Source organism: Stylophora pistillata, chromosome 4, assembly GCF_964205215.1.
Source record: "Stylophora pistillata chromosome 4, jaStyPist1.2, whole genome shotgun sequence".
Taxonomy (NCBI): Eukaryota; Metazoa; Cnidaria; class Anthozoa; order Scleractinia; family Pocilloporidae; genus Stylophora; species Stylophora pistillata.
The window spans coordinates 13,017,156-13,040,582 of NC_142522.1; the positions used below are offsets into that span (position 1 = coordinate 13,017,156).

The following is a 23,427-nucleotide window of genomic DNA, read 5'->3' on the forward strand; positions in this document are numbered from 1 at the left end:
ATTACATTAAGACCAAAGTGTCTCAGAGGCTTGGCGTTTTACAGAGAATAAAACATCTTATGCCAAGAAATACAAGGGAACTCTTTGTAAAAGCCATGGTGCTGCCAATCCTTGATTATGCTGATGTGACTTGGGGGGATAAATCCAACACCACTCTGATGAACAAGATCCAATTACTCCAGAATAAAGCAGCTAAATTAATTTTAGATATGCCAAAGCATTCATCAGCAACAGAAGCTCTTGATCTACTTGGTTGGGATACATTGGAAAAAAGACGAAGATCTCATCGTCTATTTTTGGTTTTTAAGTCCTTGAATGGACTAATTGATTGGAATTTTAATTTTAATCATTTTAAAGACATGCATGATTATAACACTCGTTTTAATAACAACATTTGTAAACCACAATCAAAGCGTACATGGGGTCAGCATCGGTTTGTTTGTCATGCAGTAGATGACTGGAACGCTCTCCCAGACGGCATTAGGAACATTTCCGATTTTTCAGTTTTTAGACGTCTTGTTAAAAATATGTAGTCTCTTCTATTGATTATGCCCTTTTATCCTTTTCTTGATAACCATATTTATATTTTCTGTTATCCTTACGTTAGATTTATGCAGGGCCTCACTGAAAACCACACTTTGTGACGTGGGCTCCCTGTCAAAAGATCTTATTATTATTATATTATTATAAACGTCTGTAAACATCAGATCGTAGGTGCTCGCGCGAGCACACGAAATTGTCAGCGGTAGCTACAACACATCATGAGCAAATGTCGATCTTCTAGAATCCAGATTTTTAAATGCGTGAGAACGCGCGTGGAAATTGCTAAACTCACGAAAGCTATTGCATGAAAACAAGTCCGGTGACCCCTTTTTTTTATTGTTCTAATATGATAATAACGTCGAAAGGAATCATCAGAAAAAAACTTGAAAATTCTACGGAAGGAAATTTGCGATGTGTGAAAATTGCCTTTTTTCTAGAATTTCTGAAATTCCGCTCCGTATAATTTTTTAAAAATCTTTGTGCATTTTCCTTTTCAAGTGCCAAAAGCAATCACTGAAAATATCACGGGGTCACCGGGTTAGTTTTCAAATTATTTAAGCCACGAGCTAAAAAATGCGTCTTAATACGCCTCTGAAAGCATTGCCATGGAAACTGCTAGTGACGAAATGAAACCTATTTTTGGATAACCAATTATTGTATAATTCAACCCGTAAACGTGTTCAACTGGCCTTAGTCTTTCTGTTGTATTCTTTCAAAGTTACAAACCATCAAAAAGATGAAAACCGGTACGAGCCACCTTAACCTCTCGTCAGAAATAAATGGTGTTCCAATTCCTTGAAGCTCAATTACATCACAAATCTTAACCCTCTACACTGTAACATCAGTATGCATATTCCCCCTACTGTTTGTTCTCCATACATTTCCTGAGAAGCTGACAAGAAGAATTTGTTAAACCATCAAGAGCTTCTTTAGTTGATGACCAATCTCTTTTGTTGTGATCTTGATGTTTGTTTGAGGTAAGGAGAAATTAGATGTTGGTTACTCTTAGGGGGTTAAAATGTTAAATTATTAATGCATATTTGATATGCAAGTTAAACAGGAATAACAATGAAATCAGTGGTTCAGTTACTAAACACAAGCTGTACTGGGTAAGATTGTGCTTGTGTGGCCTTTGACACAAATTTGACATGTAGCTCTCTGAATCTGTATGGAATTAAAACATGAAGGAGGAGTTCCTTCATATCAATGCCTTGGTTACTGCTTCTTTTTCAGAGACATTAACTTGTATCCATTTTCTCAGCCTTGTTCTCCTTGACTGTCTTTCCCTCTGGTTTCTTATGAATTTGCTGCTGTGTAACAACTAAAAGGAAAAAATTAAGGGAAAAAAACCATTCATCTGCATTCCTCCCCTAGATTCACAACTTAAGTATTATAACAGTTGCTACTGCCTACAGTTTGCTGCCATATAAAGAGTGCTAGAAAGCATTTTCACCCTTTGACTTTTCCTGTAACTTTTCCCTATAATATCCATACATTATCCACCAAACAGGTAATGAGAATACCCTAACTTATCAGGTAGGATTTGTTGTCTTGATCTGACAAAAATTCTTGCAGCTAAGTTACAATGTACAAGGAAATATAAAGTAGCCAGAGGGGAGAATTAACATAGATTTTGAGAGTTTAAGGGTTAAAGAGGAATTGATTGGGTATGTAATTTTTGGTGTCTGGCATACAGTAACAGCATAGGGTAGTTTAGATGAATATTACTACATGTTGAGTAGGGTCTCAGCAGTTTACCATCCATAAAAATGAAATTTGAATGCCATCAAAATATCATTTCAAGGAAACAACAATAAGAAACTACATTTACCAATTAATGCAGCACAAGGCAGCATTTTAATGTTTTTCCTCTGTAACAGATTCCTCTGATAACTTGAAGGACATATTCTGATTGACCAGGGGAAATACTTTGAGGATGACATTTTTTGACCAACTCACAGTTTGCCTCTCTATCATGACATGAGTCAATACAATAATTCTCAAAAAACAAAGGACAGTATTTACTTAAAAACACAAGGGTTAAACCTGATACAAATTCATTTTCATCCGTGTCATTACCATGAACTTTCATGATAAGCAGGAAGGTAAAGTCTATATTCTAGCCAGTTGGCCCATGTGGCCAGAGCTTATCCCAGTTTCCATAGCAACAAGGAGTATTTACTACTACCCCCTGAATGGGATGCCAGTCCATTGCAAGGTTATCCTGAGGATTTAATCAGATTTCCTTGACAATTTTCCAGTATCCATTTATACCCCTGGGCAGAGAAAGGCACTGTGAGAGTAAAGTGTTTTGCCCAACAACACAACACAGTGACCTGGCCTGGTCTCAAACCCAGACCTCTCAGCCCAGAGTCCAGTGCACTGACCACTAGGCCACTGCATCTCCTACTTTAATGATAAAGGATCCTGAATGATGCTCTCAAGCATGTCTTCTACAAGAGATCTTGGCAATATTTTCCAACCTGGGAGATTCCATGCATTTGGAAGTAAGCTGGGCTGTTTTATTATCATAAAGTATAAGTTGCTTTCAAAAAAAAAAAAAAAAAGGAGTAGATATTGCATCTTATCTAGCTTATCTAGAATTCCTCCTACAGTGAAGGTCAGAATTAAGCGAACATTACAGATGCAAACTTGATGCATGTCTGATTCCAATACGCGTATACTCTGACACGTCAGATACGCGTCAGTGCTGCGTGCGTCTATTCTTAGGTTTTCTGGTACGCCCTTATCCATTGAAAAAAAAATTTAAAAAGTAAGAATAATATACACTAGTTACCTTCCATTGCATTTGCTTCTTTTTCTTGCTTTTTGATTTGTTTCATAATAAGCCTCTTCTTTTTGGCTGAGATCGAAGCACCACCCCGCTGGTTGTTACTAATAAGAAATGTTCATAAAAGAAGAAACGTATCAATTATCATCACATTAAGAGGTTGGGAACATTCCTGTCTCACAAGCTGTAATTTCCTCTCTAATTTTCAAAGATTTTTGTGACCAGAACAACCCCCACCCCACCCCACCCCCCTCTGCCCTGGGCAAGTCAAACAGGTCAACCCTCTCGCAGAAAAATAGCATAGGAGAGTGAATGTTTCTTCTTATGTATTTTCTCTCGAGTAATTAAATGCTGATTCACAGGGATGCCAACCGCATCAACTCTTTTTCTTTTCTTCTTCTTTTTGGAGGAATACCAGGTTTCTTGTATACCTTTGTTTGGATCCTTTGTTTTTCTGCTGTTGCTTCTTTTTCTGTGCTTTTTTCACTCTCGTGAGCTTGCAAATGTTTTTCTGTAAAGCCTGAAAAAATTAAGTATAAAATTGTATTTAACATAACTGAAAACCTCACAGAGTTCAACTGCAAGCTTACAAACTTGATGAATGTTCCGGCGAACTTTCAGTTATCGTCAACTGACCGAAACTACTCCTAACGATTGACTTTTAAAGGCCGATTTCCATTCAGATGGAACCTAATAGATTGGGCCGGTGGCTTGCAGGGCACATGGAACACGTGCTCAAATCTCAGATGTTTTGGCAAACGAAACTGCCATCAAAGGTATACTTACTGTTTTTGGGCGATTAATTTTGTCGCCTCCTACCATTGTAGATCCACCTAATTGTATCAGAAATCCACAGTGTTCCTGAAATGTTTCCCTACGTTTTTAATCGACTTTGTATTCAACTGTCGAGTAAGTCACGGAACGTGCGTACACTCGTTCGGTCAGCGAGACAGATATATGAGCCCGCAATATATCAGTCGGTTACAGAAAAACAATAACCATCTGACCATCTGCGATGGCTGATAGCTTATAATTTCTCCCCTTTTTATTGAATCTGATGATTTATGTATCTGTCAAACAGTTCATTGCTACTGCACGATATAGATTTAAACTCAGATCACCACTTGAGAGCTCTAAAGAGATAAGGTACCGTTTTTTTGGATTCTTCAATCGGCGAGAATTTGCCTTCATAACCGGGCAAGTCATGGGAGACAATCAGCTGACCGATTCTGGAGCCACTCTCGTCGCAGTTTGTCAGATGAACTCCACCAGTGATGTAGAACGTAACCTGGGAATTTGCAAAGATTTGATAAACAAAGCCAAGTCCAGAGGGGCCAAGGTGAAGATGATATGGATTTTAAAATATTTTGGCCCGCTATCACCCTCCCCTCCCTCCCCCCCCCTTTACAAAGTGCGTGGGTTCAAGTTCGAAGCCTATCCCTTCACCCCTCACCCCTGAACACGCACTTCTAATACCCTTGCCCCTTTTCCCTCACCTCCTAACTCCACCTTCCAATTCTTACCTCTTACCCCTATCTCTTATCCCATGCTCCAAGCTTCATACCAGGCCTCCCAGATTAAGAACTTCTGAACAACCTATGTAAGAGTTTACATGTATACATGCAGAAATCGTCTAGAGCAAAAAAAAAAAAAAAAAAAAATGAGCCTTCCTCAATCAATTCACCCAGCTAGTGGCAACTCATTTTCATCTTACAAATACATTTGCTCAATAGAGTGTAAGAAGAGATTTTCAATTGTTTTCTTACAACACGTTTTCCTGAAGAACAGATAATTCCAAGGAACAAACAGGGGTCAAAGCAAGAACTACCTATTTGATCCTGTGCTTGAGAATTTGACCAGATAAGGGTAAAGATCTCTTTAGTTCACCAAAACACCAACTTCCTCTATTGCAAAAGACTAATTTTACCTATTCACCTTTATAGGTTGTGTTTCTTCCTGAATGTTTTGACTATGTGGGAGAAAACAGTGAACAATCTTTGTCAATGGCAGAACCACTGGAAAGTACAAGAATGCAAAGTTTATGTGAATTAGCGAAAGAACTGGGTGTGTGGCTCTCTCTTGGTGGATACCATGAAAAGGTTCACTTTTGATTCTAAGTATTTGAATCATGAGTTAGCTTGGTAACATTTTAAAAGATTTAATTAAAATCAGAATATTGGTGGTAATACTTCATTTGATCCTTTATCCTAGCAGAATCAAATATTTATTAAGTTAAACCCTTTAACTCCTAAGATCTGATTGTAATTTCTCCCCTCTTGCTGTGACACATTTCCTTGTAAATAAGTTATGAGAAGTAGGAGCTGGATCAAGATAATAACTTCTACCTGATAAGGTTGAGTATTCTCATTACCTGTTTACTGGATAATGTATGGATATTATAGGGGGAAGTTGTATGTTAACTACTTCTGTGAGTTAAAGGGTTTAGAAGAGGTTGGTTAGGCTCTCAAAGTTTTGCTTTTTTTATCTCCTTTTGTTCCTGAAATGTTATTGGTATTACATAAGGATAGGTCCATCATAATCTTTATAATGCAGTAAATGGTTTGAACCCGGGGGTAACATGTGAAGGTGTAGTCTGATCGTCCGGGTGAGTGTAGTCCTGAGAAGGACTGTTGTCGGTGGCAGTCACTGCCACCGACAACAGTCCTTCTCAGGACTACACTCACCCGGACGATCAGACTACACCTTCAAATCTTTATAATGTACCTTTAGTTGGTGGTCAAAGCTATCAAATCGAAAATAAATCATTATATTTGCCTGATATCTTGTAGTAATGGCCAGTTAATCAAATTTCCCAAACCAAACAGATCAATTGTTCCACAAGAAAGACAACAATGTCGCCTGATATCTTGTAGTCATGGCCAGCCAATCTACCTTCTCATGCCAAAAAGTTCAGTGTTACACAAGGAAGACAACATGATGAGTGAATGGAAACATTTAAGTACCATGTATTGCGATATTTGGCAATACAGCAAAGATTTGAAATTCAATTGAAGGAAAAATCTGGGTGAAATCAAACTAACAACATTTTCATGTCAGGTTAAGTACTTGTTTCGATTGAGTGTCATGAGACCAAAACCACAGTGATTGCACATGAAACTAATGAGAGCTTAAAGTAAAAAATATTAATTCCCAAAGTGAAAACGTGTCTACTCACTTTGTGCTTGGACCACAAATCTGATGGGAAACACCCAGTCTGTGACTTACGGTACAGACCTCGAACTTGGTTAGTAAGAGGTGTGTATGCCTTACACTGCTGGGGTTAGAAATATTCTTAGTTAGCAAAGGAAGGAAATATTTTTCCTTTCATTTGGGAGCTCAGGCAAGTAATTAAGTATGTAAGTTTCAGTTGTCATCAGTATTTTTTTCCATTTTTAATGCACTCTTAAACCACAGGGCCCACCAGATGACAAGAGGCTGCGTAACTCCCATGTCATTGTTAATGACCACGGCTCCATAGTTGCAGTGTATCGTAAAATACATCTGTTTGATATTGATGTAAAAGATGGACCCAGGCTTAAGGAGAGTGACACCTGTATCCCTGGTGACCAGATAGTACCACCTGTGCCCACCCCTGTGGGGAATGTTGGCCTGGCCATTGTATCCTTTGCATAATGAACATTTAAATGTGGTTCAGGTTTCCTTCCATTAAAGTTTTTTCAAACCAGCTTGATTTTTTATTCTCTTTGACTAAGATGGGCGGAAGACAAAAATGACAGTCAGACTGGCTTGAAAAATTAAAAAGAAAGGAAACTTGGAATAAGGCACATCATGATCATCTGTCAACTGTTAGTCTTAAAGTATTAACTTTATTTTCACAGTGCATCACACCATCCAGGCCTCAGTTACTCCAAGGGTGGATGAGGCTATCTACTGGATAAATTGCTATTTAGTAGATAGCACAGTACATTATGTTAACAGTTATACGCTGGATAGAATTTATCCATTGGATAGCGTTACCCGCCCTTTGAACAGCTGGCTCTGGCAAACACTCAACGAAGCTTGAAAAAATTCTGGGGGCGATAGGGAGGGGCAGAGCTCGAAAAATATCTGAATTACACCTTGCCCGTTGGACAAGTAACCCTTAAGTTTTGCTTACCCGGGGCACTTCCCTGCTTTCCCAAGTTTTCAAACTAATTAATATTATATGAACCCAAGAATAGATTTCAATGTAATAATTTATATAACACTTTTTATTCAGTGTGGAGGCGCCCAACTTGCATGTTTCGCCGAAAACAGAGATTTACCTGGATTTTAGCATCAAAGGGCTAGCTTCGTTTTCGCGGTAGAAATATACGACTTCTCAGTTTTCACGTACAATTTCTACAGTTTTAATTAATATATCGCTGTTGAGTTAAGTTTTGAACAGAGAAACCGAAACATTCTCGCGGGAAATTGCTACAATTAAGAAATAAACACAGCATTTTCGTTCCCAACGCGGATATTTTTATCCTGGAAAGAAATTTGTTCGGGGAAGATTTTGATCACGTGCTAGGCAACCACTTCTGAGCCGTGAGCGCGCGTCACGCAATCAACAAAACAGCGCTATAAAATTGTAATTTTCGTCAAGCTTCATCTAAACACTTGATTACCCTTGGGCCTAAAGCTTACCTTTTCTTCTCAAAATCGTTATCAAAAATTTAGTCGGCGAACGGCTTGCCCGCTGGGTCCTTACCCGTCGGGCAAGGAAGGAGAGAAAGTTACTTGCCCGAAGGGAAAATCTACATGTCCCGGACGACCGGACGGGGGTTTTTTCGAGCCCTGGGGAGGGGAGAAGACCTACAATGGACTGAAATTGCGTCTGTGGGGTGTATCCATACCCCTAGTCACTTCATGCCACAAAACAACGAGAATAAGTTCCAGCTTGTATGGCCGCTTAGCTTTTAATCCTTTTACCCCTAGGAGTGATTGGCATCGTATTTCTCCTTAGAATATCGCCTTTGAATCACACATTAAGGGTATGAGAATAAAGGAAATGATCACCAACTAAAGAAGCTCTAGATTGTTAAACAAATTCTCCTTATCAGCACCTTACAAAATGTATGGAGAACAGTATGGAGAATATGCATACTGATGTTAGGGAGTAAAGGGTTAATGGTTGCCTCAGATGGTCATGATGATCTGTTGTAATTGCACTAAACTAAGATGAGTAAGGTGTGGTTTCCACCTGTGGCTGGGTTGCGATCCTGTATTATGGGACAAGGCACTCAACTCTCAAGGTGACTGTCCTCGCATAGGACAGTAATGATTAATAATTTACGAGAGAAACCAAGTAAAATAAAAAATGTTAACCCTGCGATAGACTCGCATCCTGTCCAGTGTAGAAAAGCCATACTCGTCATTAAAACTAGAAGAGGGAGCCTTCTGGCTTGTAAGCTGGCGTCATCTTTTTACATCAGTTTTGTAACATTGATCAACAACAGCAGTCCTTCTTAGGTCTATCTTTACCTGGGAATCACGTGATATAATTACCTGGTCACTTGATACAGCAGAAGAGATAAATACATCCCCATTGAAACAAAACCGAATGCCTCCAACTTTTCAACAACATTTAATAAGGCTAATTATTTCCAGAAAATCAGTCGTCATGGTAACCTGGGCACAGTAGCATATGCTAAATATCATTCTCTCAAGTGCTCATCGATCCTTAACTTGATGATTGTTCCAGTGTTATGATGTACGTTTTCCAGAGCTGTCCCTTATTTTAGCCCAGCAGGGAGCCGACATCTTAACATTCCCATCAGCATTTACTCAGATCACCGGATCAGCACACTGGGAGGTTTGTACAAATAATGTTTACTGACTATGCCTTTTATCAGAGGTCTCCAAATCTAACAAACTCTAAATTGCAGTAACAGAAACAAGCTACTTTTCTCTGTTAGCTAGATAGATAGTGGAAGCAAAATTTCAAATTCAAACTTGTTGTACCCGGCAAAGATTTAGATAAGACGGACGTTTAATTCTGAATCTTTGCTATCTTTTTTCGAAAGGATGGCTGACTTTTAAGTAAACTCGTTTATTTGATAAACTTGAGAAAAATTTTATTTCATCTTTATTTCTGAGGTGAATCACGAAATTTTGACAGCATGATGCGCAGCAGTTTTCGTTCCAAGGCTCTCGCTCTTTTTTTGCAAAGAGATCTGTTAGATTGATTGGTCACTCGTCACCTTTTGTAACATGATGGTCATGTTACGATTGATTGGTTTTTGGCAGTTGCAATTCGCGCATTTTGATGATCTGTTACAATGGAATTTCTATTCTTCTGTAACTGTTAAGATAGTCAGGTTGAAGTCTGAATCCCTGGACCCCCAAGAATGATTAACATCTAATTTCTCCTTACAATATCAGCCCTGAATCACACATTAAGGTCTCGAGAATCCAAAAAATGATCTTGAACTAAACAAGCTCTTGAATAAAGAAGGTAACTTTCTGAAAACACTGTGGTACAGCGTCGGTGGGTGAGTATAACTAAATAATTTGGTTTTATCCACTAATGTGATAAATGTAAATTGGCCACTGTAAAGAGTGTCTAGGTTGACGTTTCTAGCGTTAGCCCTTCTTCAGAGCGAATCTCGAAGGGCTAACGCTTGAAATGCCAGCATAGTAACTCTTTACAGTGGTCAATTTACATTTATCACATCAGTTGATAAAACCAAATTACTTCGCTAAACACTCTCTTGATTGGAAAACAAGTGTATGGAGAGCACTATGGAGAATATGCAGACTGGTATTAGAACATAGCTAGCAGAGCCGCGCAATCAAATTAAGTATACGTATGCGTGCTCAAAATCCCGATAGTGCACGCTGATAGCGTGAGCAAATCGCTTCGCCAGAAATTTTTTTATTCGCGTGAGCGGCCATTGTTAGCGCGGGGAAAAATAATATATTTCGCGACAATAATGGATACAAACAGAGACTCGGCCTACTAGTGCCTAAACGAAGACAATTTTTCGACCTTTTGCCTTTGGCTAGAGTTCTTAAATGAGGCAGAAAAAGAGAAAAACAACGGAAAAGGAGACTCGGCATCAGCGCCGTCACGATTCACTTCAATTGATATTGTTGTCAGTTTTTCGCGTCGGATTTGATGCACAATTCCACCGGCTATGTTCTAAAACAATTGGTTCATGCTTTCAGCTGTGCACTATCGAGTTATGGAGCACGTGGGAAGTTTGGAGAGCACTCAAGAAGCTAGAGTAAGAGTTGCCCTCGGCTATTGCCTCGGGCAACTCTTACGCTTCTTTCGTGCTCTCCAAACTTCCCGCGTACTCCATAACTCGATAGTGCACGCTAAAGCATGAACCAATAGCCCTTATCGCATTTACGCCCACTGTACGAGAGCTCAGCGGACTTTGAAGTTTCGAAACGAGGCTATCGGGTCACTCAGGTAAAACTTTCAAGTAAAATCGAAGCAAACGGCTACGTTTGGAGGTATTTTTTATTCATTTTCTTAAGGATACAGCGTGTTCTCGTCATGGTTAGACATTGTATTGCGTACGGGTGCAACAGTCTATTCAGTGAATCAGCAACTGACGAGATCCACAAGATTAGGATCGAAACCGCGGTCTTGCCAAACACGTTCAACTATCAAACTAGAGGCGAACAAAACGCACATAAAAAACCTCTCAAATAAAGAACTTACAAACGACCAGATTAATTTACTGGCAAAAGGGCTTAAATTCATTCCAACACCCGCTACAAAACAAAAACAGATCAGACAACAACTATTGTGTGACTTTGATCAGTTTGCAAGGAGATAAGACCAAACGTCTTATCTCCTTTAAGTATTTCCAGTACTTAAAGTCTCTATCGGATAAGCTGAAGACTAATCCAAGGAAGTTTTGGTCTTTTCATTCTCTTAAGTCCAAGAGCAAGAGACTGCCAGAAGTAATAACTTACTCTGGCAAAGCCAGGTCTGCAAAAGATCCTGTGGAAAAAGCTTCCCTGTTCAATGAATTCTTCAGCTCCGTTTTCTCTACAAAAACATCAAACTCTGGCAGCTCTCATGTTGATGTGATTAATCCTAACTTATTGATGGATGTATTCACTTCGTACAGTGAAGTTAAGAATATCCTCTGCAACTTGGACATTAATAAAGGAACTGGAGTAGACGGCATTCCTGCGAGGATATTGAGGGAATGTGCAGAGGAGCTATCTTACCCATTGGTTCTACTGTTTAACTTGTCGTTCAGGTGTGGGAGAGTTCCTTCTTCATGGAAAAGAGCTAATGTCACTCCTGTGTTTAAATCAGATGCTAAAGATGTGGTAGAGAATTATCGATCTATATCCCTGTTATCGATTGCAAGTAAATGCCAAGAGAAGATTGTATATAATGCCATATATTCTCATGTGGCCCCTTACCTGACAGATTGGCAACATAGTTTCATAAGGGGTCGCTCGTGCGCTACCCAGTTGGTATTAACACACCATCAGTGGACAAAGGCCTTGGATGATGGACTACAGGTGGATGTCGTGTTCTTAGATTTTTCTAAGGCATTTGACAGAGTATCACATGATATACTTCTTCTGAAGTTGTGTAATTTCGGCATCTCTGGTAGCCTACTAAGATGGTGCGAGGATTACTTGACCCACAGAGAGCAAAGGGTTGTTATTGAAGGACAGAGTTCTACCTGGTCTGTTATCCCATCTGGTGTACCACAGGGCTCCCTACTAGGGCCATTATTTTTTGTAATTTTCATTAATGATTTGCCGGATGTGGTTATGCCTGGAAACACAATCGCACTGTACGCAGATGATTGTAAAACATCAAGACTGATAAACTGTACATCAGACCAACATGATTTTCAATCTGACCTGAATAATCTACACATCTGGAGTCAGCAAAATCTAATGGATTTTAATGTAAAGAAATGCAAATTGATGCGTATCACGAAAAAAAGTATGCCCTTTCGTTTTGACCTTAAGCTGAATGAGAGCTCTCTGGAAGAAACATCTGAATTCTGTGATCTTGGATTAGTTACTAGTAACAAGTTGTCCTGGAATGCTCATGTTGATAAGATATCAAGCAAGGCTAACAAGATTCTTGGCCTTATTAAAAGGACATGCAAAGGTCTGAAAGATGTTAACATGTTAAGAAGGTTGTACTGTGCTTTGGTAAGGTCCCAATTGGAATACTGTACTATTGTCTGGTCACCCTTCACGGCTAGAAACATTAATAAATTGGAAAGGATTCAGCGAAGAGCCACCAAGTTTATTCTAAAAACTGATGATGATTACAACACTCGTAAAGAAAAACTGAACCTGTTATCCCTAGAGGACAGACGCTTCTTTTTTGACGTGCTATTTTTTTATAGAGTTCTTAATGGGTATATTAATATAGATATATCCTCTTATATCCAATTTTATTCACATTCGGAAAGATACTCGTTGAGGGGTAAGGACGATCTTAAATTAAAAAAGAACTACGCGAGGACTGATACTTTTAGGTTTTGCTATTTTAATAGGATTGTCCACATGTGGAATGGGCTGCCACTATCGGTCCGTCAGGCTCCAAGTGTTTCTTGTTTTAAAAGGGGTGTAAGGGATTATTTGACTGCAAGATTTGATTGATTTTAGTTTGGATTTGTTTTTTTGTTAAAGGTGGTCTGCCGTGCATGGGGATTTATCTCTTTTGCGGACCATCCTTATGGCACCTTTCTTTTTACTCTTTTGTATTATTATCTATTAATGTAAGTAAGTAAGTAAGTAAGTAAGTAAGTAAGTTATATGTGTCATTAAATTGTAATAAATTAAAAATTAAAATTAAAAAGAATGCGTCTGATTTACATATTCCTAGGGGAGGAGAAAAAAACCCATCCCTGCCACGTCAAATCTACACGATGGATACCACCAATACAAAAATTAATAGCCCTTGAAAGCTATTTAGAAGAGGTTAAAAGTGACCCTTCAGAAATAGAAATTACAGAGCCAACAGATAATTTGCTTCCGGCCGAACGCAAGGCGCTGAGGGCCTTGAAACGTGACTCTGAGTTAAACCTCAAAAAGGCCGACAAAGGAACAACAACCATAGTCATGAACAAACGCGACGAAATTTCGCAGTTCCTTTCCGAAATGACAGCCATTCTTTCAATCTTCCTTTCGTGATGCCAGGACAATTGCCACTAAGAATTTTAATCGCAGATTCCAGAGTTATATGGTCAGACATGGAGTGTTTCTGGTGTTTCTCGAGAAACGTTGACCCGATAGCCTCGTCCTGAAACTGTAACTCCGCGGACCCTTTGCATTGCAGACACAAATGCGATAACGGCTATTGTTAATTAGTGTGGAAAGGGTTCAGTGAAGCGCCTCTTATCCTGCGTGCGAAACTTTAAGGATGAGCATCCCGGGTTATCTTCCCTTCTTCATTTCAATTTCTTTTTCAAAATAAATATTTTTGTACTTCTTTTCAGATTTTATTAAGATGTCGTGCTGTAGAGAACCAATGTTATGTCATAGCTGCTGCACAAACTGGACAGCACAATGCTAAACGACGGTCTTATGGTCACGCTATGGTAAGTAACATGTAACGACAGTCATATGGTCACGCTATGGTATGTGCCGCTGTAACGACGGTCATACGTTCATGCCCTGGGATATTTTGTGCATCGTCGATCATACAGACATGCTATCGTATGTAACTTGCATTGACAGTCATACGGTCACATTATCGCAGATAACACACAACGACGGTCATATGATCATGCTACTGTATGTAACGCGTAGAGACGGCCAATCCATCACGCTATCCTCGTAAAAATATCGTGACTCGAAATATTAGCCTCTCAAAAATCGCCAAGTAAACGTGTCGCGAAAAACTTCCATTTTGAACATGTTATTAGCTATAACTATTGATAAAGCGTTCATTGACAATACGATAACTTAAACAAATAGTTTAGCGGCCCTTTCCTAACAAGCCTAATCTATTCAGTATTGTCTTTGTTCATGTCACTGCAGGTTGTGGATCCTTGGGGCTGTGTTGTTGCTCAGTGTCACCAAGGAAATGATGTGTGTGTAGCAGAAATTGACCTTGGATACTTAAACAAGGTTCGGCAACAGATGCCGTTGATGAATCATAGGAGAAGTGATATCTATGGAAGCCTTAATTCGGGACCGAAACTTTGAGAATGTTTTGACTAAAATGCCCTCGACACGAAAAAGAATTGTCATAGTTCTCGGTTCAGTTCCAGCTGACTTACTTTGTGGAACAGAAAAGAACCTCTAAAAGCGCTAATATTTCCTACAATATGCTAAATTGGCAGAGTTCACGGATTGTAAATAATTGTGTACTTTAATCTTTGATGCCAATCATTTTCTCTCTCAAGTTAATTTGGTTTTATATACTGGGTTTATGATGTAAATTAGCCACCGTAAAGAGTTTGGAAAGCTGACGTTTCGAGCGTTACCCCCTCCCCCCCCCCTCCCTATCCCCACCGACACAGCACCACAGTTTCTTTAAAAACTTGTTCTCTTTCTCCATGCTAAAACAACCCGATTTGAAAATTAAGTGAAGACAGATAGTTAAATCAGTTTTTTCTCTATGGATTGTTCTGACAAGAGGAAAATGTCAAAAAACACTAAAGTAAAAAGTGAATATTCTCCATGTATGAGGAAGCAGTAGCTCAGAACATCAAAATTTAGCCGATAACACCGAACTCAAGAGGAGAAGTTAACCTCTTCCTTTAACACTTGCTACACTAGTCAATACTACTTTCAAAATTTATCATTCTTCAGTTGAAAAAATAGAGTCATTTTCAATAGAGTATCGAAAGTAATCCTGGTTGCTTCGGTCTTGCTTTACTCTGTACTGTGATTGGTCCACAAAACTCACGCTACCTTCTTCCTTCAAGACTAAAACCAATCATGAATTGGTTCCCCGCGATCTCCCGCGCTTCAAGCAGATTTTCTCCTTTTACTTTGAGTTCTCATTGGTTAACGGCGATGCTAAGCTTTGTTCTGATTGGTAGTTGTGATTACTTTGATTTGGATTTTCGACACAAATGAATACTGCGCATGTTCTATTTGTACGAGGTGATTCAATTTGATTTGATGCTTTCTTCTTTGATCATTACCCAATTATGAGAAAAACCGTCCGACTAATCAAAATTCGTGTAGTTTATTACGAATCATTTTTAAATTTCAAATTTTCGCTTCGATTAAAACACAGTACATATTTGATAAACGTCTATAAGTAACAAATCGTTTTGGAAATGAAATTCTCCTCTAACTAGTCTGAAGCCTTTTTTAAGACGTATGTTCGTAGAATCATGGAAAGATTTAGCCCGCGAAAAAAAGACTTTTTTCTGGCTATCGATTTTTATGTAAACAATATGAGCTATATAATGTATCAATACGCTATATCAACTTTACTGTGGTTTTAAGACTTGCTTCCTTGCTGAAAAAACTGTCGAAACATTTCATGCCCATGTCCTATTGTAAGAAAATACCTCGTCATTAAAAATAGGACAAAAGATAGTTTTCGGTTAACACGAATATTCTGGTGATTTCAACGTTAAGAAATACCTTGGGTGCTATATACATTAGATGAAAGGTAGACCTTCAAAAAAACTCAAACTTTGTTTCACTTAAATAACTGATCACTTGCAAAAATAGCTTTAAATTTGTTTGGCTAGACTTAATTCTTTCACTTTGGAAAAACACTTGCTCAAAATTTGTTTGTTTTGACTTATGAATTAATCTTTGTCCAAAAGGAATGCTAACAGCTCAACTGCTGGTTCATAAACAATGAATTACGATGAACAATGAACTGTCCTGTTCCAGATGATATCACGTAGTTAACTAATGAGCATTCATAAAACAGCTTTTCTTTATTAGTGTTGTCCTTCATGGATGGTGTCCCAATTTTACAGGATGGAAATTGACAGTTGCAAGTTTTACTTGCTCCACTTAATTCCGCTACAAACGGTTTGCTTCTCTCATGGTTGTTTGGGTGCTTTAGACACTGGCCAATTTCCAAAATGAAATGTCACGTTATCGCCAATGAGCATGAATGGAGCCCATTGGGAAACTTTGTCGAAGCCGTTCTTTCTCAGCCATTTCCTGGCCTCGTGAAGAGATTCATTGGCACTTTTACCGCGGTACAGGTTTTGGTAGAAACATCTCATGAATGCCTCCGTGGCTGTGTCTTCTATGGCCCACCGTGCCGCTAACACCGAGCGAGCACCAGATCCTAAGAAGGCTCGAGCGATTCCAATAACTCCCTCGGCCTTAATGTGCCCACGTCCACTGTGACAACAGCTAAGTACCACCAGTTTAGCTCGCAGCCGAACTTGTGATATATCCTCCATCGTCAGAAGGTAGTTTTCGTCTTTTGGAATAAAGTCAGGGGGACATTTAGGAGAAAGAACAATCTCTCCTCTTTCGGCATCGCCATGGGCTGCAAAATGAATCAGACTTACTGAATTGATTACGTTAAAAACTGCCTCCTTTGTCGCACGGTCTCCAATCAAAGGTGTGACTCCAAGAAGTCTTCCAATCATCTGTGCTTCATTTCTTGCACATGGCAATGATGTTATGATCCTGCGTCTTCCTTTCAAAAGCACCTCACCAACCTTAGGATCACCCACTATCAGTGCTCCACTCTGACTGTGATAGTCTGGGGAACTGTCTTGGATCAGCTTTAGAGTTGTCAGAGAGGGAACAATGCGGATCCTGAGAGTATCCGCTAAATATTTTCCTTCTCCATCGCTTATGGCTGCAAATGGGACTTGGTACATACAGGACTCAGGGACAATTATGATCTCGGGTTTCTTCAGTAAATCGGCTACGGGAGCGATAATTATGTCGTAACACGAGATAAGATTACTCTTAAAATCTTTTGGATCGTAATCACGCATGAGCTCGCGATTTTCATGGTGAGGTGAGATCGATTGGATATCATCTAATGATCGATCTTCGCAACTCTGTTGAGGTAAGATGCCAAGGCAGCGAAAGCTTTCTGTGAAGAACTCTTCCAAGTTAGGAACTAATTGGGTCACCACACGTTTCTCCAGGGTGACTTTCTTTCGTGAGAACTGAATGGCTCCAGTTCCTTTAAGAATCCAATACCGTGCATGTTCTTCTTCAATCGAAATGTAAAGACATGAGCAGTCTGTTTCCTTTGTGATGATATTTTGAATGCCCTGCCATGACCGTGGATTGCCTGAGATCTGCTCTTTAACAGAGTACTTGGCTGCCATCAAGTCGGCCAGGCCTCTTGCCCGCCTCAGCTCTTCAACATAAAGAGCATCGTTTGGATTCCCGGTGAAGGATAACAAGTTACTGAGCAACTTGTAGGGAAAAGTGCCGTACGTTTCTAGAAGTGATGTTTTAAATTGATCGTTATTGTTAAGAAAACCCCGCAACGTGTCAAACTTTTCGATGCACTGAAAAAGGTACGAAAAGGCTTCTTTAAGATCAACCTGCGATAGCTTTAACATCGTCAGTTGACAAAGGCATTGGAATTCATTGAAGTTGAGTCCAAGACTCTTGCTCAATGAAAGAGCCATTTTGAAGCGTTCTTCGGCTACTTCATATTTGTTAAGCGATTCAAAACATATTCCTAAATTAGCGAGTTGGACTACTTCTCCTTGTCTGTCGCCAATTTCCTTTAAGATTGCAAGGGCTTTCTTGTGATATTCTTGAGCCTTTTCATATTCTTTGAGACGATGTGAAATTATCCCAAAATTTCCGTAAACTGTCGCTTCGCCATGTTTATCACCAATTTTCTTTCTTATCCGCAGTGCACGCTCGAGATATTTCTCAGCCATAGGGTATTTGCCGAGTAACAGGAAAGTGCCTCCTAGGTTTCCATAGCAACTTGCTTCTCCTTTTCTGTAGCAAATTTTCTTTGCAATATGTAGTGATTTCTGGAAATATTCTTGGGCCTTGTTATACTCACCGAGTAATTGGAACAATGTTCCTAGGTTTCCGTAATCTGCTGCTTCTCCTTTTTTGTCACCGATTTCCATTCTGATCGCAAGTGCTTTCCTGTAATATTCTCGCGCTTTTTCATAATTACCAATCGATTGGAACATTGTTCCTAGGTTTCCGTAAACTGCTGCTTCTCCTTTTCTGTCACCGATTTCCATTCTGATAGCAAGTGCTTTCTTGTAATATTCTTGCGTTGTTTCATAATTACCAAGGGATTGAAACACTGCTCCTAGGTTTCCGTAATCCACTGCTTCTCCCCTTTTGTCACCGATTTCCATTCTGATAGCAAGTGCTTTCTTGTAATATTCTTGCGCTTTTTCATAATTACCAAGCGATTGGAACATTGTTCCTAGGTTTCCGTGATCCGCTGCTTCTCCCTTTTTGTCACCGATTTCCATTCTGATAGCAAGAGCTTTCTTGTAATATTCTTGCGCTGTTTCATAATTACCAAGCGATTGGAACGCTGTTCCTAGGTTTCCGTAATCTGCTGCTTCTTCTCTTTTGTCACCGATTTCTATTCTGATAGCAAGAGCTTTCTTGTGATATTCTTGCGCTTTTTCATAATTACCAAGCGATTTGAACACTGTTCCTAGGTTTCCGTAACTTGCTGCTTCTCCTCTTTTGTCATCGATTTCTATTCTGATAGCAAGAGCTTTCTTGTGATATTCTTGCGCTTTTTCATGATTACCAAGCGATTTGAACATTATTCCTAGGTTTCCGTAATCTGCTGCTTCTCCTCTTTTGTCACCGACTTCCATTCTGATAGCAAGTGCTTTCTTGTAATATTCTTGTGCTGTTTCACAATTACCAATCGATTGGAACATTGTTCCGAGATGTACGTTATTTGCTGCTTCTCCTCTTTTGTCACCGATTTCCATTCTGATAGCAAGTTCTTTCTTGTAATATTCTTGTGCTTTTTCATAGGTACCAAGCGATTGGAACACTGTCCCTAGGTTTCCGTAATTTGCTGCTTCTCCTTCTTTGTTACCGATTTCCATTGTGATGGCAAGAGCTTTCTTGTAATATTCTTGCGCTTTTTCATAATTACCAAGCGATTGGAACATTTTCCCTAGGTTTACATAGTCCCCTGCTTCTCCTTCTTTGGCACCGATTTCTATCGTGATAGCAAGTGCTTTCTTGTAATATTCCTGCGCTTTTCCATAATTACCAAGCGATTGGAATACTGTCCCTAGGTTTCCGTAATTTGCTGCTTCTCCTTCTTTGTTACCGATTTCCATTGTGATGGTAAGAGCTTTCTTGTAATATTCTTGTGCTGTTTCATAATTACCAAGCGATTGGAACACTGTTCCTAGGTTTCCGTAATCTGTTGCTTCTCCTCCTTTATCACCAATTTCCATTCTGATAGCAAGAGCTTTCTTGTAATATTCTTGCGCTGTTTGATAATTACCAAGCGATTGGAACACTGTTCCTAGGTTTCCGTAATCCGCTGCTTCTCCTATTTTGTCACCGATTTCCATTCTGATAGCAAGTGCTTTCTTGTAATATTCTTGCGCTGTTTCATAATTACCAAGCGATTGGAACACCATTCCTAGGTGTCCGTAATCCGTTGCTTCGCCCTTTCTGTCACTAATTTCCATTCTGAGCGTAAGTGCTTTCTCCAGGAGTTTTTTAGACTTGTCATATTCCCCAAGGGAGAGATGCACTGTTGCTAATTGTCCGCAGCAAACTGCTATTCCTTGTTTGTCACCATTCGTCTTCATGATGCTTGTAGTTAACTCATAATATTTTCTGGCCTCCACAAACATTGATTGATCGTGAAATGTTTGCGCCAGTTTTAAAGTTATTATTCCTTGTTTGAATGTATCACCACAGCCCTGGCACAGAACAAGGAGATCTTTGAGGTATTTTTCTTTATTTGTGTGATCATCCATAGCATCGTATGCTTCGACCATCATGAGATAGATCAGCTCCAGGGAAATTGAGTCAGCAATTGGCCCATCCTTAATCAGCCCCTGACTATTTATTAAAATCAAACATTCCTTACACAACCCGATGGCTTGTGAAACACGACCAGTCTTTAGTAGGAATCTTGCGACCATTACAACTATTATGACAACTGTTATGGTTATAACCTCTCCTATGTTGTCCATTGTGGTCTTGTTTGCTGTAAGTTTGAAAATAAGGTGAATGAAACATTGCACACAAGAGCGATTGATTCAAACAGTTGGCCATGGGTTCGAAGTTTTTGAACACCGTTTTCGAGAGACATTTTATGAACAATTTTAAGGTGCTAAAGAAATATTCTTACAGTTAACTCCCAGGTAGTTAATTGGTTGACATATGCAAGATTTCTTTGGAATTTCTTGTCGCTGATAGCGGTGCAGTAATCAAAAAGCTGTTAAATTATGTTTGAGGCCAGTACTAACAAGTGTACCTGTTGGCTTATTTTGCGTCCGTTGTAGGATTCCAGCTATCATTTTCCAAGCTCGTGACTTGACCCCAAAATTTACACGGCACTAGGGAGAAAGGGGTGATGGGATGGAAGAAGAGGAGGAAACGACTTCTTCCGTTCTGTTTTTTTCTTTTTCAACCCATCACGCTTTGCGCACCCATACTACTTGCGGTTGTTGCCCCGCTACATGTTCGCTTTCAAGGCAAACCATTTTTCCATTAAAATCCTCTCTACGCTTGTTGTTCGGAACTTGACAAAAGTTTACGAAGCATAAAATAAAATTAACAAAAACATGAGTCAGAATAAAACATAAGTTGAATTATAAGTGAACTTCATGCGAAAATATCTTGTAGTTTAGAGTTGCGTCTCACAACCGAGTATTTAGGTGTGAGTTTCACCGAGTATTTAGGTGTGAGTTTCACCGAGTATTTAGGTGTGAGTTTCACTATGTAAACTTAACACAAACCAAATTAAAAGCTTATGACACGTCTTATAAGGGACTGCATCTTACAACGAGAAAAAAATACAGTATGCTGAGTATAAAGACAGCTATGATCCACGTGACTTTGGATACTGTATTTCATGACTTCACTTTATTTCAACTTGAACCGAGGATTTCATACGTCGCCTTCTTCTTTTAGCTTATATGTATACACTTTTCAACTCCTTTCCGTTGTCGTAAAAAAAAAAAAAAAAAAAAAAAAAAAAAAATGGGTTAACACCCGTACATCAAACATCAGTTTGGGATCTTTTTGGAATTTGATCCGTTGGATTTTCATCAGTTCCTACCTTCTTTGTTTTTGTCAGTGACCTTTTACGGGGTTTTTCATTTTCTTTTATTTCGTCACAAATTTCCGATAACGGCGGGGGATATGGGATATCTATGGAGGCCATGACTGGTTTTTTACACCCCTCCTCCCTGCCTCCACCAATTTACGATGATAAAACATCTTGAGAAATCTCACTGAAACATCAGTGCAGCCCCCATTTCTCCCTCCCGTTGAAAAATAAGTTGTGTGACTGGTTTAAAGGTGCATAGATACCAAACCAAAATAGTGAGGCTAAAAACACTGTCATTTACTTCTATTACAAGAGGTCGATTGCTTGTTGTATTTTAAATTCGTCGCCCTCAATCCACAGCTTTGTGCGCTTTAATCGCTTAGCCTTGGAAAGTAACACTTTATCAAACCCTGAATGATCGAATAATCCTACCATCGAAAAACAAAACTCATGAGACTCTCTTCAAAGGAGTTTGAGAGTTTTGATACTTGAAGCGGATGCAATTATTTGGCGTCAAATTTGTTCGCTAAATTTTCGATTTAAAAAACTATACTTGAACGCGAAGAATTTCTATGATTGGAATGATCGCTCAGTGTGTCAATTTCAATTTGCAAATCCGTAAAACACATATCAATTGTTGATTGTTGCCAAGAGGTTTTTTAGCTGCTCGTTTCAAAGAGAGTGTCTAACTAAATCCTTTTTAAAAGAACGGCTGATTTCCACAATGTTTTCACCCTTATCTAAATAAATAACTCTAAGCTAAGGGGAACATGAAGGTAGAAATATGGTCGGTTTTGTTGAACAACGTGCGTAATACCCACCCGTGTTCCCTATTTAGTATGTCTTTGTCACGCAGCTTACCCCCACTGGAAAATGTAAAGACTCAGTCATCGAACACAAATAGCATACCTTGCCCAAATAGAAACTTTAATTGTGGTGTGATTGATTTTTTAATAAAAATCCAACCGCTTAAAAGCAATGAACACTAAGGCCAGTCATTTCCTGAAAACAAAAGGAAATTGTCTCCATTTTTACCCGGGCTTTCCGAAGGAAACGCCCGAGGTATAAATTAGGCTTCATTTTTTATTTTTTATTATTCTTATTTTTTTATTTTTTGCGTTCAGTCACAAAACGCAGTTCCACTAGGGCGCATACGTGAAGTATAAGCACATGGTTTAAAGCAATGGCTGCCTTCGTGGACAATTCCTTGCTTGATGTACTAGAAAGAAATTCGATGGCTATAACGCCCAATACATATACAAAGTCACACACCGTTCGCGGTAGACCCACACAAAAACTTGTGGAGCGTTTTGTGAAGGGGTCGGTCCGCGAACTTTACGAGAGATCAATTCGGCGAGCGATACTTAACGAGTGAACCTTCTGTCAAGGAATATCAAGCGAAACCTGCTATATCAAACGAGCTATCTCATATTATGTTTACATATAAACACACCCGTGTATTTAGACGTGATAGAACAAGTCGCTATTTATCAGTGTTTTCTTTTAATAGACCTATGTGTCTTGATAAGAGTCAGACACACGCATCAAACTATCGTAAATTTCAACTGAGTTCAGGTATAGAGAAAAACCCTGGTCCCACACCAATGTACATTGACCCTAGCAAAACGGCACCATATAGCCAAGCTAATGAGTTGGTATTGGTAACACGTGCTCTTTGTCTACTATCGGGAGACTTAGGAAACGGTTTCTGAGGAGACACAGCCAAGCTTTATTTTAGGTTGTCGTGATCAAGCACGTCTGGAGAATGACGTGAGGATCTCAATACACTCACAGAAGGATCATCCGGTCATTGTATCACAAGCAAGTGTCACGTGACTTAAGAAATAACGAGCTATTAATGACATATTGTAACAGTATTTGGACAAAATTCGGGACAAGAATATGTTGTAATGAGTTTATGCTCTTTGATTTATAATAACAAACAAGGAATCAATTC

General features: G+C 39.2%; 4 protein-coding genes across 4 annotated transcripts; 1 reads left to right on the top strand and 3 right to left on the bottom strand.

Moving 5' to 3' along the window:
• Positions 1–364: 364 nt before the first annotated feature.
• Positions 365–4,284, bottom strand: LOC111333933 (uncharacterized). The gene is made up of 4 exons (XM_022939581.2): positions 4,121–4,284; positions 3,766–3,854; positions 3,341–3,438; positions 365–1,864 (listed from the first exon to the last, which is right to left on the bottom strand). Exons 1-4 carry the CDS (start codon positions 4,154–4,156, stop codon positions 1,782–1,784), a joined length of 306 nt encoding a protein of 101 aa, XP_022795316.2. The 5' UTR covers positions 4,157–4,284; the 3' UTR covers positions 365–1,781.
• Positions 4,285–4,311: 27 nt separating this feature from the next.
• Positions 4,312–14,736, top strand: LOC111333930 (deaminated glutathione amidase). The gene is made up of 6 exons (XM_088758781.1): positions 4,312–4,673; positions 5,278–5,433; positions 6,749–6,952; positions 9,021–9,131; positions 13,759–13,860; positions 14,303–14,736. The coding sequence occupies exons 1-6, from the start codon at positions 4,392–4,394 to the stop codon at positions 14,468–14,470; spliced, it is 1,023 nt and encodes a 340-aa protein (XP_088614907.1). The 5' UTR covers positions 4,312–4,391; the 3' UTR covers positions 14,471–14,736.
• A 1,280-nt stretch (positions 14,737–16,016) lies between these two features.
• Positions 16,017–18,690, bottom strand: LOC148732524 (tetratricopeptide repeat protein 28-like). The gene is made up of 2 exons (XM_088758782.1): positions 18,117–18,690; positions 16,017–17,756 (listed from the first exon to the last, which is right to left on the bottom strand). The coding sequence occupies exons 1-2, from the start codon at positions 18,673–18,675 to the stop codon at positions 16,282–16,284; spliced, it is 2,034 nt and encodes a 677-aa protein (XP_088614908.1). The 5' UTR covers positions 18,676–18,690; the 3' UTR covers positions 16,017–16,281.
• A 296-nt stretch (positions 18,691–18,986) lies between these two features.
• On the bottom strand, positions 18,987–19,818 carry LOC148732525 (uncharacterized). The gene is made up of 2 exons (XM_088757854.1): positions 19,266–19,818; positions 18,987–19,156 (listed from the first exon to the last, which is right to left on the bottom strand). Exons 1-2 carry the CDS (start codon positions 19,753–19,755, stop codon positions 18,987–18,989), a joined length of 660 nt encoding a protein of 219 aa, XP_088613980.1. The 5' UTR covers positions 19,756–19,818.
• Positions 19,819–23,427: the final 3,609 nt, after the last annotated feature.

Bases quoted from the DNA above. Each gene is read 5' to 3' on its own strand.
- LOC111333930 (XM_088758781.1), top strand. From the start codon at position 4,392: ATGATTTATGTATCTGTCAAACAGTTCATTGCTACTGCACGATATAGA. The intron at 6,953-9,020 runs GTATCCTTTGCA...TGATTGTTCCAG, and splicing joins GGAATGTTGGCCTGGCCATT to TGTTATGATGTACGTTTTCC. The intron at 9,132-13,758 runs GTTTGTACAAAT...ACTTCTTTTCAG, and splicing joins CCGGATCAGCACACTGGGAG to ATTTTATTAAGATGTCGTGC.
- LOC148732524 (XM_088758782.1), bottom strand. From the start codon at position 18,675: ATGGAAATCGGTGACAAAAAGGGAGAAGCAGCGGATCACGGAAACCTA. The intron at 17,757-18,116 runs CTATGGCTGAGA...AGGTTGATCTTA, and splicing joins CCTGTTACTCGGCAAATACC to AAGAAGCCTTTTCGTACCTT.
- LOC148732525 (XM_088757854.1), bottom strand. From the start codon at position 19,755: ATGGAAATCGGTGACAAAATAGGAGAAGCAGCGGATTACGGAAACCTA. The intron at 19,157-19,265 runs GTAACAAAGAAG...ACTTGCTATCAG, and splicing joins TGCCATCACAATGGAAATCG to AATGGAAATCGGTGACAAAA.
- LOC111333933 (XM_022939581.2), bottom strand. From the start codon at position 4,156: ATGGTAGGAGGCGACAAAATTAATCGCCCAAAAACA. The intron at 3,855-4,120 runs GTAAGTATACCT...TAATTTTTTCAG, and splicing joins AAATTAATCGCCCAAAAACA to GCTTTACAGAAAAACATTTG. The intron at 3,439-3,765 runs GTATACAAGAAA...ATTTCTTATTAG, and splicing joins AACAAAGGATCCAAACAAAG to TAACAACCAGCGGGGTGGTG.